General features: G+C 56.6%; 2 protein-coding genes across 3 annotated transcripts; both read left to right on the plus strand.

Moving 5' to 3' along the window:
* Window positions 1-1,024: 1,024 nt before the first annotated feature.
* Window positions 1,025-4,121, plus strand: LOC136306006 (V-type proton ATPase subunit S1-like). The gene is made up of 3 exons (XM_066209357.1): window positions 1,025-1,192; window positions 2,967-3,091; window positions 4,087-4,121. The coding sequence occupies exons 1-3, from the start codon at window positions 1,056-1,058 to the stop codon at window positions 4,119-4,121; spliced, it is 297 nt and encodes a 98-aa protein (XP_066065454.1). The 5' UTR covers window positions 1,025-1,055.
* Window positions 4,122-4,740: 619 nt separating this feature from the next.
* LOC136306007 (uncharacterized) lies at window positions 4,741-15,435 on the plus strand. Of its 2 annotated transcripts, XM_066209358.1 has the most exons (6): window positions 4,741-5,694; window positions 6,983-7,023; window positions 7,973-8,055; window positions 9,481-9,738; window positions 10,975-11,022; window positions 12,796-15,435. In XM_066209358.1, the coding sequence occupies exons 2-6, from the start codon at window positions 6,993-6,995 to the stop codon at window positions 13,411-13,413; spliced, it is 1,038 nt and encodes a 345-aa protein (XP_066065455.1). In that variant the 5' UTR covers window positions 4,741-5,694; window positions 6,983-6,992; the 3' UTR covers window positions 13,414-15,435. The 2 variants fall into 2 exon arrangements, with proteins under 2 accessions (XP_066065455.1, XP_066065456.1); XM_066209359.1 differs by lacking the exon at window positions 10,975-11,022.
* Window positions 15,436-15,441: the final 6 nt, after the last annotated feature.

Consider the following 15,441-nt stretch of genomic DNA (forward strand, 5'->3'; position numbering starts at 1 on the left):
TCTGAGGGGATTTTTGGGCCATTTCTCGATGAATTTTCGGAGACAAAACCCCTGAGGCGATTTCGGGGCTCTCTGGGGAGGTTTCGGGGACTCACTTGGGGGATTTTTGGGGTTCTCTGAGGGGATTTTTGGGCCATTTCTCGATGAATTTTCGGAGACAAAACCCCTGAGGCGATTTCGGGGCTCCTTGAAGGGATTTCGGGGCCCTCTGAGGAGGTTTCGGGGACTCACTTGCGGGATTTTTGGCCCATTTCCCGGCGGATTTTCGGGGACAAACCCCCTGAGGCGATTTCAGGGCTCCTTGAAAGGATTTCGGGGCCCTCTGAGGGGATTTTTGGGCCATTTCTCGATGAATTTTCGGGGACAAAACCCCTGAGGTGATTTCGGGGCTCCTTGAAGGGATTTCGGGGCTCTCTGAGGAGGTTTTGGGGACTCACTTGCGGGATTTTTGAGCCATTTCCCGGCGAATTTTCGGGGACAAAACCCCTGAGGCGATTTCGGGGCTCCTTGAAGGGATTTCGGGGCCCTCTGAGGGGATTTTTGGGCCATTTCTCGATGAATTTTCGGGGACAAACCCCTGAGGTGATTTCGGAGCTCCTTGAAGGGATTTCGGGGCCCTCTGAGGGGATTTTTGGCCCATTTCCCGGCGGATTTTCGGGGACAAACCCCCTGAGGCGATTTCGGGGCTCCTTGAAGGGATTTCGGGGCCCTCTGAGGGGATTTTTGGGCCATTTCTCGATGAATTTTCGGGGACAAACCCCTGTGGTGATTTCGGAGCTCCTTGAAGGGATTTCGGGGCCCTCTGAGGGGATTTTTGGCCCATTTCCCGGCGGATTTTCGGGGACAAACCCCCTGAGGCGACTTCGGCGCTTCCCCGAGCGGGCGTGGCCACACCGAGTGGGCGTGGCCACAAGAAGGGGGCGTAACCCCACCGAGGAGACCGAGGGGGCGTAACCTCACGCACACCCCCCCACCCCATTACGTCATCGCACGTCCCCCCCCCCCTCACGTCCCACCCCACGTGACCGTGCGTGGCGACGGCGGGGACGCCGAAGATGGCGGCGGCGGCGGGGGGGACGCCGAAGATGGCGGCGGCGCTGTGGGCGCTGCTGGCGGCCGTGGCCGGGATCGCCCCGGGCCCGCCGCCCGCGGCCGCCGCGCACGTCCCGCTGCTGGTCTGGAGCACCGAGCGGTGCGACAGCGCCGGGAACGGGCGGCTCCGGGGAGCCTCGGGGCCGGTTTGGGGGAGATTTGAGGCGATTTGGGGGCTCTGAGAGACCTCAGGAGCTTTTCGGGCTCCTCTTGGGGGGGGGGGGGGGCTTTGGGGGTCTCTTGAGGGGCTTTGGGGGTCCCCGGGTGATTTTTGGGGCTCTCTGAGGGGATATTTGTGGTCTCTGGGTGGCTTTGGGCTCTCCAGGTGGTTTTAGGACCTTTCTGGGGGCGATTTTGGGGTGTCTCTGGGGGTTTCTTGGGGGTCCCTGGGTGATTTTGGCATCTCTGAGGGGATTTTTGGGGCTCTCTGGGTGATTTTGGGGGGTCTTTTTGCCCCCCAGGTGCCTGCGGGGGTTTTTGGGGTGTCTGGGGCTGATTTTGGGGTCCCTGTGGGTGATTTTTGGGCCCCCCAGGCTGTTTTTGGGGTCCCCTGACTGATTTTTGGGGTCCCCAGGCTGATTTTGGGGTCCCTGTGGGTGATTTTTGGGGTCCCCTGACTGATTTTGGGGTCCCCAGGCTGATTTTTGGGGTCCCCTGACTGACTTTTGGGGTCCCCAGGCTGATTTTTGGGGTCCCCTGACAGATTTTGGGGGTCCCCTGACTGATTTTTGGGGTCCCTTTCCCCCCCAGGTCGCTGTGGGCCCCCCAGGCTGTTTTTGGGGTCCCTTGGTTGATTTTTGGGGTCCTCAGGCTGTTTTTGGGGTCCCTTGACTGATTTTTGGGGTCCCCAGGCTGATCTTGGGGTCCCTGTGGGTGTTTTGGGGGTATTTGTAAGTAACTTTGGGGTCCCTGAGGCCATTTTTGGGGTCCCCTGACTGATTTTGGGGGTCCCCTGACGGATTTTTGGGGTCCCCTGACTGATTTTTGGGGTCCCCTGACGGATTTTTGGGGTCCCCAGGCTGATTTTTGGGGTCCCCTGACAGATTTTGGGGGTCCCCTGACTGATTTTTGGGGTCCCCAGGCTGATTTTTGGGGTCCCTGTGGGTGATTTTTGGGGTCCCCTGACTGATTTTTGGGGTCCCCAGGCTGATTTTTGGGGTCCCCTGACTGACTTTTGGGGTCCCCAGGCAATTTTTGGGGTCCCCTGACAGATTTTGGAGGTCCCCTGACTGATTTTTGGGGTCCCCAGGCTGATTTTTGGGGTCCCTTTCCCCCCCAGGTCGCTGTGGGCCCCCCAGGCTGTTTTTGGGGTCCCTTGGTTGATTTTTGGGGTCCTCAGGCTGTTTTTGGGGTCCCTTGACTGATTTTTGGGGTTCCCAGGCTGATTTTGGGGTCCCTGTGGGTGTTTTGGGGGTGTCTGTGGGTTACTTTGGGGTCCCTGAGGCCATTTTTGGGGTCCCCTGACGGATTTTTGGGGTCCCCAGGCTGATTTTTGGGGTCCCCTGACAGATTTTGGGGGTCCCCTGACTGATTTTTGGGGTCCCCAGGCTGATTTTTGGGGTCCCTTTCCCCCCCAGGTCGCTGTGGGCCCCCCAGGCTGTTTTTGGGGTCCCTTGGTTGATTTTTGGGGTCCTCAGGCTGTTTTTGGGGTCCCTTGACTGATTTTTGGGGTTCCCAGGCTGATTTTGGGGTCCCTGTGGGTGTTTTGGGGGTGTCTGTGGGTTACTTTGGGGTCCCTGAGGCCATTTTTGGGGTCCCCTGACGGATTTTTGGGGTCCCCAGGCTGATTTTTGGGGTCCCCTGACGGATTTTTGGGGTCCCCAGGCTGATTTTTGGGGTCCCCAGGCTGATTTTTGGGGTCCTTTCCCCCCCAGGTCGCTGTGGACCCCCCAGACCCTCTCGGGGGGCTCGGTGCTCTCGGAGCCGGAGCTGCAGCAGCTGCTGGAGCCGGGGCTGAGGGGAGGGCCCCAGGACGGTGCTGCTCTTCCTGCAGGACCAGGTGAGGGAAAACACCCCAAAAATATCCCCAAAACACCCCAAAAATATCCTCAAAAATCTCCCAAAAATATCCCAAAAATAACCCAGAAAATATCCTGAAAAATCCCCCCAAAATCCCCAAAACATCCCTCCAAATATCCCAAAAAAGTCCCAAAAATATCCTAAAAATATCCCCAAAGTATCCCCAAGATACCCCAAAAATATCCCTGAAATGGCCCCAAAAATCCCCCCGAAATATCCCCCAAAATATTCCCAAAGTATCTCAACAGTATGCCAGAAAAATACCACTAAAACATCCCAAAAATATCCCCCCAAAATCCCCAAAAGATCCCCAAAATGTCCCAAAATCCCCCCAAAATCCCCAAATATCCCAAAAAACCCCCAAAATATCCCAAAAAAACCCCAAATATCCCAAAAAACCCCCCAAAATCCCAAAATATCCCAAAAAGCCCCCCAAATATCCCAAAATATCCCAAAAAACCCCCCCAAATATCCCAAAATATCCCAACGCCCCCCCAAAATCCCCAAATATCCCAAAAAAGCCCCAAAATATCCCCCAAAAATGCCAAAAAACCCCCAAAACTCTCAATAACGACCCCCGCACCCCCAAAACCCTCAAAAAAATCCCAAAAAACCTCTAAAAACCCCCCAAACTCCCCCAAAATCCCCTCCCAACCCCCCCCCGGTGCTGCTGCTCCAGGAGGGACCCCCCAGAGCCCCCCAATTCCCCTCCCCCACCCGTGGCATTCGGGCCCCTCCCCCCTCCACAGGTAACACTGGGGGGGGTGTTTGGCCCCTCCCCCACCGGTGAGGCCCCTCCCCTCCCCTTTAGCCCCTCCCACATTGGCCCCACCCCATTGCGGCCCCTCCCCACTGACCCCCCCCATGTTGGCCCCTCCCCATCCCTGAGGCTCCTCCCCCGCTCTGCTGTGTCCCCTCCCCTTTGCCCCGCCCTCTTTGGCCCCTCCCCCGGTAACGCTGCCCCTCCCCCCCCAGCTGTCCCTGGAGGATTTCGCCCCCGAAGGCCGTGAAATCCTCCAGGGACAGCTGGGCGGGGGACGGGCCGCGCTTCACCGGGGGAGGGGCAAAGAGGGGCCTGGGTGGGGGAGGGGCGGCCTGGGGTCAGGAAAGGGTCAAGGGGGAGGAGCCTCGGGAAGGGGGAGGGGCCAATGTGGGAGATGCTTAAGATGGGGAGGAGTCAATGGGGGAGGGGACACATCAGGGTGGGGGAGGAGCCAAAGAGGGCGGGGTAAAGGGGAGGGGCCACACTGGGGTGGGGGAGGGGTCAACGGGGAGTGGCCAATGGGGGCTGGGGGTGGTCCCAAAGGTGGAGGAGGAGCCCAGGGGAGGATTTGGGGAGTCTGGGGGGTCCGGGGGGGTTTGGGTGGCTCTGGGGAGTTTGGGGTGATTGGGGGGTTTTGGGGTCGGGTTGGGGGAGGATTTTGGGGCGATTTGGGGGTTTTTGGGGTGGGTTTGGGGGGAATTTGGGGATTTTTGAGGGGTTTGGGGGGAATTTTGGGGAGTTTGGGATGATTTTGGGGTGATTTTGGGGTGATTTTGGGGTTTTGGGCTGGGTCTGGGGGGAATTTTGGAGTTTTTGAGATGGGTTTGGGGGGAGTTTTTGGGATTTTTGGGGATTTGGGGATGATTTTGGGGTGATTTTGGGTATTTTATGATTCCCGTCGTTTCAGGGAGCTCTCGGCTCAGTGGGGGTTGGGGTGGGACTGGAGAGTTTTGGGGTTTTTGGTGCGATTTGGGGGATTTTTAGGAAATTTTCTGACCCTCCTTTCTTCCGGGGCACCCTGGGCTCAGCCCTGCCCCTCCCCTCGGTGATTTTGGGGTGAATTTGGGGTGATTTGGGGGTTTTTTATCATTATTTCTGTCTCAGGCCGCCCTGGGCTCGGCGGGCTCAGCGCTGACCGTCCCCTCGGTGGGATTTGGGGTGAATTTGGGTGATTTTGGTGAATTTGGGGCTCTCTGTGTCCCAGGCCGCCCTGGGCTCGGCGGGCTCAGTGCTGACCGTCCCCTCGGTGGGATTTGGGGTGAATTTGGGTGATTTTGGTGAATTTGGGGCTCTCTCTGTCCCAGGCCGCCCTGGGCTCGGCGGGCTCAGTGCTGACCGTCCCCTCGGTGGGATTTGGGGTGAATTTGGGTGATTTTGGTGAATCTGGGGCTCTCTCTGTCCCAGGCCGCCCTGGGCTCGGCGGGCTCAGCGCTGACCGTCCCCTCGGTGGGATTTGGGGTGAATTTGGGTGATTTTGGTGAATTTGGGGCTCTCTCTGTCCCAGGCCGCCCTGGGCTCGGCGGGCTCTGCGCTGACCGTCCCCTCGGTGGGATTTGGGGTGAATTTGGGTGATTTTGGTGAATTTGGGGCTCTCTCTGTCCCAGGCCGCCCTGGGCTCGGCGGGCTCAGCGCTGACCGTCCCCTCGGTGGCCGGAGCCGCTGCGGCCGCGCTGCCGCTGACCCTGCAGAGGGTCCTGGGGGCCCCGCCCCCGCTGAGCCTGCCCGGGGGGGCCCTGGGGGGGGCTGCGGCTGAACCGGACTGACCCCGAGAGTGACCCCACGGAGCCCACGCTGCTGCTGGTGGGGCTGCCCCACAGCCGGTGAGTGACCCCGCACTGACCCCATAATGACCCATAGTGACCCCGCAGTGACCCCACAGTGACCCCACAGTGACCCCACAGTGACCCACAGTGACCCCACAGTGATCCCACAGTGACCCCGCAGTGACCCACAGTGACCCCACAGTGACCCCACAGTGACCCCACAGTGACCCACAGTGACCCCACACTGACCCCACAGTGACCCCACAGTGACCCCACAGTGACCCCACAGTGACCCACAGTGACCCCACAGTGACCCCACAGTGACCCCACAGTGACCCACAGAGACCCCACAGTGACCCCACAGTGACCCCACAGTGACCCACAGTGACCCACAGTGACCCCACAGTGACCCCACAGTGACCCACAGTGACCCCACAGTGACCCCACAGTGACCCACAGTGACCCACAGTGACCCCACAGTGACCCCACAGTGACCCACAGTGACCCCACAGTGACCCCACAGTGATCCACAGTGACCCCACAGTGACCCACAGTGACCCCACAGTGACCCCACAGTGACCTCACAGTGACCCACAGTGACCCCACAGTGACCCCATAATGACCCATAGTGACCCTGCAGTGACCCCACAGTGACCCCACAGTGACCCCACAGTGACCCCACAGTGACCCCACAGGACCTATAATGACCCCACAGTGACCCCATAGAAATCCTGTAGTGATCCCGTAGAGCTCCCCCTGCCCCCTAGGGACCCATAGAAACCCCATAGAGACCCCATAGAGCTCCCCTGCCCCATAGAGACCCCATAGAGCTCCCCTGCCCCATAGAGACCCCATTGAGCTCTCCTGCCCCATAGAGACCCCATAGAGCTCCCCTGCCCCACGGAGACCCCATAGAGCTTTCCCTGCCCCATAGAGACCCCATAGAGCTCCCCTGCCCCATAGAGACCCCATAGAGCTTTCCCTGCCCCATAGAGACCCCATAGAGCTCCCCTGCCCCATAGAGACCCCATAGAGCTCCCCTGCCCCATAGAGACCCCATAGAGCTCTCCTGCCCCATACAGACCCCATAGAGCTCTCCTGCCCCATAGAAACCCCATAGAGACCCTGTAGGATTTTTTCTGCCCCATGGGGACCCCCGTGCCCCATAGAGACCCCACAGAGATCTCCTGCCCTATAGGGACCCCATAGGGACCCTGTGCCCCATAGAGACCTCACAGAGATCTCCTGCCCCATAGGGACCCCCGTGGGGCCCCCCTGCCCCATAGGGACCCCATAGGGACCCCCGTGCCCCATAGGGCCCCCCTGAGTGTCCGTCTCCCCCCAGCTCCGGCCTGATGGGACCCAAGGAGGCTCTGACCAGTAACGGTGAGGCCGGGCCACTGGGATGGACTGGGATGGACTGGGGCAGGATTTGGGGTGGATTCGGGGGGTTTTGGGGCAGGATTTGGGTTAATTTGGGGGGATTTTGGGTTCGTTTTGGGTGATTTTGGGTTGATTTTGGGGGATTTTGGGTTAATTTGGGGGGATTTTGGGTTAATTCTGGGTTACTTTTGGGGGATTTTGGGTTAATTTGGGGGATTTTGGGTTAATTGGGGGGATTTTGGGTTAATTTGGGGGGAGTTTGGGTTAATTTGGGGGATTTTGGGTTAATTGGGGGGATTTTGGGTTAATTTGGGTGATTTTGGGTTAATTTGGGGGATTTTGGGTTAATTTGGGGATTTTGGGTTAATTGGGGGGATTTTGGGTTAATTTGGGGGATTTTGGGTTAGTTTTGGGTAATTTTGGGTTAGTTTTGGGTAATTTTGGGTTAATTGGGGGGATTTTGGGTTAATTTGGGGGGATTTTGGGTTAATTTGGGTGATTTTGGGTTAATTTGGGGGATTTTGGGTTAATTGGGGGGATTTTGGGTTAATTTGTGTGATTTTGGGTTAATTGGGGGGATTTTGGGTTAATTGGGGGGATTTTGGGTTAATTGGGGGGATTTTGGGTTAATTCTGGGTTAATTGGGGGATTTTGGGTTAATTGGGGGGATTTTGGGTTAATTGGGGGGATTTTGGGTTAATTTGGGGGGATTTTGGGTTAATTTGGGGATTTTGGGTTAATTGGGGGGATTTTGGGTTAGTTTTGGGTAATTTTGGGTTAATTGGGGTGATTTTGGGTTAGTTTTGGGTAATTTTGGGTTAATTGGGGGGATTTTGGGTTAATTTGTGTGATTTTGGGTTAATTGGGGGGATTTTGGGTTAATTTGGGGGATTTTGGGTTAATTTGGGTGATTTTGGGTTAATTGGGGGATTTTGGCTCTCCGTGCCCACAGACGCCGTGCTGGGCGAGGTGCTGCGGGTGCTGCAGGAGGAGCAGGTGCCCTACACGGCGCTGTTCACTGCCCGCAGGGCCGGGGTGAGTGACCGCTGACCGCTGGGTGACCCTGAGTGACCCTGAGTGACCGCTGACCCCTGGGTGACCCTGAGTGACCACAGAGTGACCGCTGGGTGACCCTGAGTGACCGCTGACCGCTGGGTGACCCTGAGTGGCCACAGAGTGACCGCTGACCGCTGGGTGACCCTGAGTGACCACAGAGTGACCGCTGACCGCTGGGTGACCCCGAGTGACCACAGAGTGACCGCTGACCGCTGGGTGACCCTGAGTGACCGCTGACCGCTGGGTGACCCTGAGTAGCCACAGAGTGACCGCTGACCGCTGGGTGACCCTGAGTGACCGCAGAGTGACCGGTGACCGCTGGGTGACCCTGAGTGACCACAGAGTGACCGCTGACCGCTGAGTGACCCTGAGTGACCACAGAGTGACGGCTGACCCCTGAGTGACCCTGAGTGACCGCTGATCCCTGGGTGACCCTGAGTGACCACAGAGTGACGGCTGACCCCTGAGTGACCCTGAGTGACCGCTGACCCCTGGGTGACCCTGAGTGACCACAGAGTGACGGCTGACCCCTGAGTGACCCTGAGTGACCGCTGATCCCTGGGTGACCCTGAGTGACCACAGAGTGACCGCTGACCCCTGGGTGACCAATGAGTGACCACAGAGTGACCGCTGACCCCTGGGTGACCCTGAGTGACCGCCGACCGCTGGGTGACCCTGAATGACCACAGAGTGACGGCTGACCCCTGGGTGACCCTGAGTGACCGCCGACCGCTGGGTGACCCTGAATGACCACAGAGTGACGGCTGACCCCTGGGTGACACTGAGTGACCGCCGACCGCTGGGTGACCAATGAGTGACCACAGAGTGACCGCTGACCCCTGGGTGACACTGAGTGACCGCCGACCGCTGGGTGACCCTGAATGACCACAGAGTGACTGCTGACCGCTGAGTGACCGCTGATCCCTGAGTGACCCTGAGTGACTAATGAGTGACCACTGACCCCTGAGTGACCACTGACCCCTGAGTGACCCTGAGTGACTGCTGAGTGACCACTGACTGCTGAGTGGCCACTGACCGCTGAGTGACCACTGAGTGACCCTGAGTGACCCTGAGTGACCGCTGACCGCTAAATTACTGCTGACCACTGTGTGACCCCTGACCACTGAGTGACCAGTGACCGCTGAGTGACCAATGAGTGACTGCTGAGTGACCGAGTGACCGCTGAGTGACCACTGACCCCTGAGTGACCACTGAGTGACCACCGACCGCTGAGTGACCTGAATGACCAATGAGTCAGCCACCCCCTGACCGCTGGGTGACTGCTGACCCCCGACTGCCGAGTGACCCCTGAGTGACCCCTGAGTGACCGCAGTGACCCCTGAGTGACCCCTTCATTTCCCCTCCCCCAATTCACATCCCCCCCTCTCTCCCCTCCCCCCCCAGGCCCCTCCCCGCCCCGGGGGTCTCCCGGTGGATTTTGGGGGTCCCCGCCGTGCCCTGCTGGCCCGGGGGGAGGGGGAGGGCCCCGAGGTGCCCCCCCCGCTGCGCTGGCCCCCCCAGGGGGACCCCAAAATGCTGCTGTGGGCCCGGAACCTGTCGGTGACCTTTGGGGGGGCGGCACCGGGACCTGACCCCCCAAACCTTCGGGCCCGAGGCCGCCGTGGACACCGCGGGCTCCTCGTGGGGCCCCGCCGAGGCCAGGTGGGCTTTGGGGGGGTCCCTCAGGGGTCGGGGGGGGTCACAGAGGGGTCTGGGGGGGGATTTGGGGGGATTGGGGGCGTCCTAGAGGGGTCTGGAGGGGATTTGGGGGGGAGTTGAGGGGGTTTGGGGGGGATTTTGGGGGATCCCAGAGGGGTCTGGAGGGGTTTCGGGGGGTCCCAGAGGGGTTTGGGGGGCTCCTCGTGGGGCCCCGCCGAGGCCAGGTGGGCTTTGGGGGGGTCCCTCAGGGGTCGGGGGGGGTCACAGAGGGGTCTGGGGGGGGATTTGGGGGGATTGGGGGCGTCCTAGAGGGGTCTGGAGGGGATTTGGGGGGGAGTTGAGGGGGTTTGGGGGGATTTTGGGGGGGTCCCAGAGAGGTCTGGAGGGGTTTTGGGGGTCCCAGAGGGGTCTGGAGGGGTTTTGGGGGGGAGTTGAGGGAGTTTGGGGGGATTTTGGGGGGTCCCAGAGGGGTCTGGGGGGTTTTGGGGGGTCTCAAAGGAGTTTTGGGGGGGAGTTGAGGGGGTTTGAGGAATTTTGGGAGGTCCCAGAGGGGTCTGGGGGGGATTTGGGGGGGAGTTGAGGGGGTTTGGGGGGATTTTGGGGAATCCCAGGGGGGTCCTAGAGGGGTTTGGGGGGCTCCTCGTGGGGCCCCGCCGAGGCCAGGTGGGCTTTGGGGGGGTCCCTGAGGGGTCGGGGGGGGTCCCAGAGGGGATTTGGGGGGATTGGGGGGGTCCCAGAGGGGTTTGGGGGGGAGTTGAGGGGGTTTGGGGGGATTTTGGGGGGTCCCAGTGGGGTCTGGGGGGGTTTCGGGGGGTCCCAGAGGGGTTTGGGGGGATTTGGGGGGGTCTCAAAGGAGTTTGGGGGGGATTTGGGGGGGAGTTGAGCGGATTTGGGGGGATTTTGGGGGGTCCCAGAGGGGTTTGGGGATCTCTGAGGGGTCTGGGGGAGTTTGGGGGGGTCCCGGAGGGGTCTGGGGAGGATTTTGGGGGGCTTGGGGGAGGGACGAGGAGGTTTTGGGGGGATTTGGGGGGATTTGGGGGAATTTTGAGGGGAGACGAGGGAGTTTGGGGGGCCCAGGTGGGGTTTGGGGGGTCTTGGAGGGGATTTGGGGGGGGGGGGGCGGGGGGGATGTTGGGATTTGGGGGGTCCCCGCTGGGTCTGGGGGGGTTTTGGGGATCCCAGAGGGGATTTGGGGGTTTTTTTTGGGGTCCCCCTGACCCCCCCGTGCCCCCCGCCCAGGTTTGTGCTGAAGTACCCGGACGTGTTTGGGGAGACCCTGAACGTCACGTGAGTGCGGCCGGCCTGGGGGGGTTGGGGTTTTTGGGGTTATTTGGGGGGTTTTGGGGGGTTTTTGGGGTTTTTTGGGGTTATTTGGGGGGTTTTGGGGGTTTTTGGGGTTTTTTGGGGTTATTTGGGGGGTTTTGGGGGTTTTTGGGGTTATTTGGCGGGTTTTGGGGGGTTTTTTGGGGGTTTTTGGGGTTATTTGGGGGGTTTTGGGGGTTTTTGGGGTTTTTTGGGGTTATTTGGGGGGTTTTGGGGGGTTTTTGGGGTTATTTGGGGGGTTTTGGGGGTTTTTGGAGGTTATTTGGGGTTATTTGGGGGCTTTTTGGGGTTATTTGGGGTTATTTGGGGGGTTTTTGGGGGTTTTGGGGGGTTATTTGGGGTTATTTGGGGGGGTTTTTGGGGGTTATTTGGGGTTATTTGGGGGGGATTTGGGGTTTTTGGGGGTTATTTGGGGTTATTTGGGGGGGATTTGGGGTTTTTGGGGGTTATTTGGGGTTATTTGGGGGGGATTTGGGGTTTTGGGGGGTTATTTGGGGTTATTTGGGGGGATTTGGGGTTTTGGGGGGTTATTTGGGGTTTTTTTGGAGGGATTTGGGGTTAGTTGGGGTTATTTGGGGTTTTGGGGGTTTTTTGGGATTTTTTGGGTTTTTTTTGGGGGGGATTTGGGGTTATTTGGGGTTTTTAGGGGTTATTTGGGGTTTTTGGGTTTTTTGGGGGGGATTTGGGGGGTTTTGGCCGGGCTTTGGGGGGATTTGGGGTTATTTGGGGTTATTTGGGGGGGATTTGGGGTTATTTGGGTTTTTTTGGGGGGTTATTTGGGGTTTTTGGGGGGGATTTGGGGGGTTTTGGGGGATTTGGGGTTATTTGGGTTTTTTTGGGAGGATTTGGGGGATTTGGGGTCATTTGGGGGTTATTTGGGGTTATTTGGGTTTTTTGGGGGGGAGTTGGGGTTTTTTGGGGGGGATTTGGGGTTATTTGGGGTTATTTGGGGGGTTTTGGGGGGATTTGGGGTTTTTGGGGGAGATTTGGGGATATTTGGGTTTTTTTGGGGGGATTTGGGAGGTTTCTGGGGGTTTTGGGCTGGGCTTTGGGGGGATTTGGGGGTTTTGGGGGGATTTGGGGTTATTTGGGGTTGTGGGGGTTATTTGGGGTTATTTGGGGTTTTGGGGGGTTATTTGGGGTTGTTTTGGGTTATTTGGGTTTTTTTTGGGGCTGTTTTGGGGTTTTTTGGGTCGGGAATCTCATATTTGGGGTTTTTTTGGGTCACAGGTCTCATTTTTGGGGTTATTTTGGGGTTTTTTTTTGTCGGGGATCTCATTTTTGGGGGTTATTCTAGGTCAGAAATCTCATTTCTTGGGTTATTATGGGTTTTTTTTCACCAGCAATCTCATTTTTGGGGCTATTTTGAGGCATTTTGGGGTTGGAGTCTCATTTTTGGGGTATTTTGGCGTTTTTCAGATCAGGAATCTCATTTTTGGGGCTCATTTTAAGGTTTCTCAGCCCGGGAATCTCATTTTTTGGGGGTAATTTTGGTTTTTTTTGGTTCAGAAATCTCATTTTTAGGTTTTTTTTTTGAATCAGGGACCTCATTTTTTTGGGGGGGGTTATTTTGGGGGGTTTTTTGAGTCGTGGATCTCATTTTTGGGGGTTTCTCGGGTGGGGGGGGGGGGAGGATCTAATTTTCGGAGTTATTTTGAGGTTTTTTTGGGGCTGGGAATCTCATTTTTGGGTAATTTTGGGGTTTTTTTGGGGGATCTCACCCCGGGGCTTTCCCAGGTTCCTGTTGCGCCGCTCGTGGTTCCGGGTCTCGGGGCGCCCCTGGGCGTGGCTGGAGGAGATCGGGGTCACCCTGGGGGGGGCTCCCCCCGCCCGGTTCGGGGTTCGGGACGCGGCCGCCCCCTCCCCCCTCGGGTGGCGCTGTGGGGACCTGGGGACCCTCCTGCGGCCCCTCCCCCCCCTGGAGCACAGCCAGCGCTGGAGGCTGCACATCCGCGACCTGCAGGTACCCCAAAAACACCCCGAAATACCCCAAAAATACCCCCGAAACACACGAAAATACCCCAGAAAATACCCCAAAAACAGCCCAAAATATCCCCCCAAAATAGCCCTAAACAGCCGCAAAATAACCCAAAACAGCCCAAAAATACCCCAGAAAATACCCCAAAAACACCCCGAAATACCCCCCAAAAATACCCCAAAACCAGCCCAAAAATACCCCAAAACAGCCCCAAAATACCCCAAAAATACCCCAGAACATACCCCAAAAACACCCCGAAATACCCCCCAAAAATACCCCAAACCAGCCCAAAAATACCCCAGAACATACCCCAAAAACACCCCGAAATACCCCCCCCAAAATACCCCCGAAACACACGAAAATACCCCAGAAAATAACCCCAAAACCAGCCAAAAATATCCCCCCAAAATACCCCAAAACAGCCCAAAATACCCCAGAAAATACCCCCAAAACACCCCAAAATACCCCCCCCAAAATACCCCAAAACCAGTCCAAAATATCCCCCCAAAATAGCCCTAAAGAGCCACAAAATACCCCAAAACAGCCCAAAAATACCCCAGAAAATACCCCAAAACCACCCCAAAATACCCCCCCCAAAATACCCCAAAACCAGCCCAAAAATACCCCAAAACAGCCCCAAAATACCCCGAAACAGCCCAAAAATACTCCAGAAAATACCCCCAAAACACCCCAAAATACCCCCCAAAAATACCCCCGAAACACACAAAAATACCCCAGAAAATACCCCAAAACCAGCCCAAAATATCCCCCCAAAAATACCCCAAAACAGCCCAAAAATACCCCAGAAAATACCTCAAAAACACCCCGAAATACCCCCCAAAAATACCCCAAACCAGCCCAAAAATACCCCAAAACAGCCCCAAAATACCCCAGAACATACCCCAGAACATACCCCAGAACATACCCCAGAACATACCCCAAAAACACCCCGAAATACCCCCCAAAAAATACCCCCGAAACACACAAAAATACCCCAGAAAATACCCCAAAAACAGCCCAAAATTTTCCCCCCAAAATACCCCAAAACAGCCCAAAAATACCCCAGAAAATACCCCACAAACAGCCCAAAAACCAGCCCCAAATACCTCCAAACTAACACCTAAAGCACCCTGAAAAACAGCCTGAAAAACCTCAAAAACAACGCCAAAGACAACCCAAAATACCCCCAAAAAAACCCCAAAACAGCCCAAAAAACAGCCCCAGAAATACCCCCAAAACAGCCCAAAATACCCCAGAAAATACCCCCAAAACAGCCCCAAAACCAGCTCAAAAAACAGCCCAAAAACCAGCCTCAAATACCTCCAAAATAACGCCAAAAACAATCCGAAATACCCCAAAAAAACCCCAAAACAGCCCAAAAATACTCCAGAAAATACCCAAGAAACAGCCCAAAAAACAGCCCAAAAACCCCTCAAAAATAACGTCAAAACCAGCCTGAAATACCCCCCAAAAAACCCCCAAAACAGCCCCAAAATACCCCAGAAAATACCCCAAAACCAGCCCAAAAAACAGCCCAAAACCCAACCCCAGATACCTCAAAAATAACACCAAAACCACCCTGAAAAACAGCCCAAAATACCCCAAAACAGCCCAAAACACCCTCAAAACAAACTCCGGGACGCCAAAAACCCCAAAAACCCGCCCAAAATACCCCAAGAAACACCCCAAAAACACCCCGAAACAGCCGCAAAACACGCCCAAATTAATGCCAAAACATCCCAAAATACCCGAAACACCCCGAAATACCCCCAAAACACCCCAAAACCCCACCAAAACACCCCAAAAGATGCCCAAAGCAGCCCAAAAAACACCCCCAAAACACCCCAAAAATAGCGCCAAAAACCCACCCCAAAACACCCAAAAATAACCCCCAAAAACACCCCCCAAAATCACCCCGAAATACCCCAAAACTCCCCAGAATCACCCCAGGGACCCCAAAACCACCCCAAAATACCCCAAAACCCACCAAAAACACCCAAAAACAAACCCAGGGAGCCCAAAAACACCCCAAAATACCCCAAAACCCACCAAAAACACCCAAAAACAAACCCAGGGACCCCAAAATACCCCAAAACCCACCAAAAACACCCAAAAACAAACCCAGGGACCCCAAAAACACCCCAAAATACCCCAAAAACACCCAAAAACAAACCCAGGGACCCCAAAATACCCCAAACCCCACCAAAAACACCCAAAAACAAACCCAGGGACCCCAAAAACCCCCCAAAATACCCCAAAACCCACCAAAAACACCCAAAAACAAACCCAGGGACCCAAAACCCCCCCAAAATACCCCAAAACCCACCAAAAACACCCAAAACCAATCCCAGGGACCCCAAAAATACCCCAAAACACCCCAAAACCCACCAAAAACACCCAAAAAC

The sequence above is a fragment of the Chamaea fasciata genome, unplaced genomic scaffold (genome assembly GCF_029207755.1).
Source record: "Chamaea fasciata isolate MVZ Bird 193981 ecotype frontalis unplaced genomic scaffold, bChaFas1.0.hap1 SCAF_886, whole genome shotgun sequence".
Lineage (NCBI taxonomy): Eukaryota > Metazoa > Chordata > Aves > Passeriformes > Sylviidae > Chamaea > Chamaea fasciata.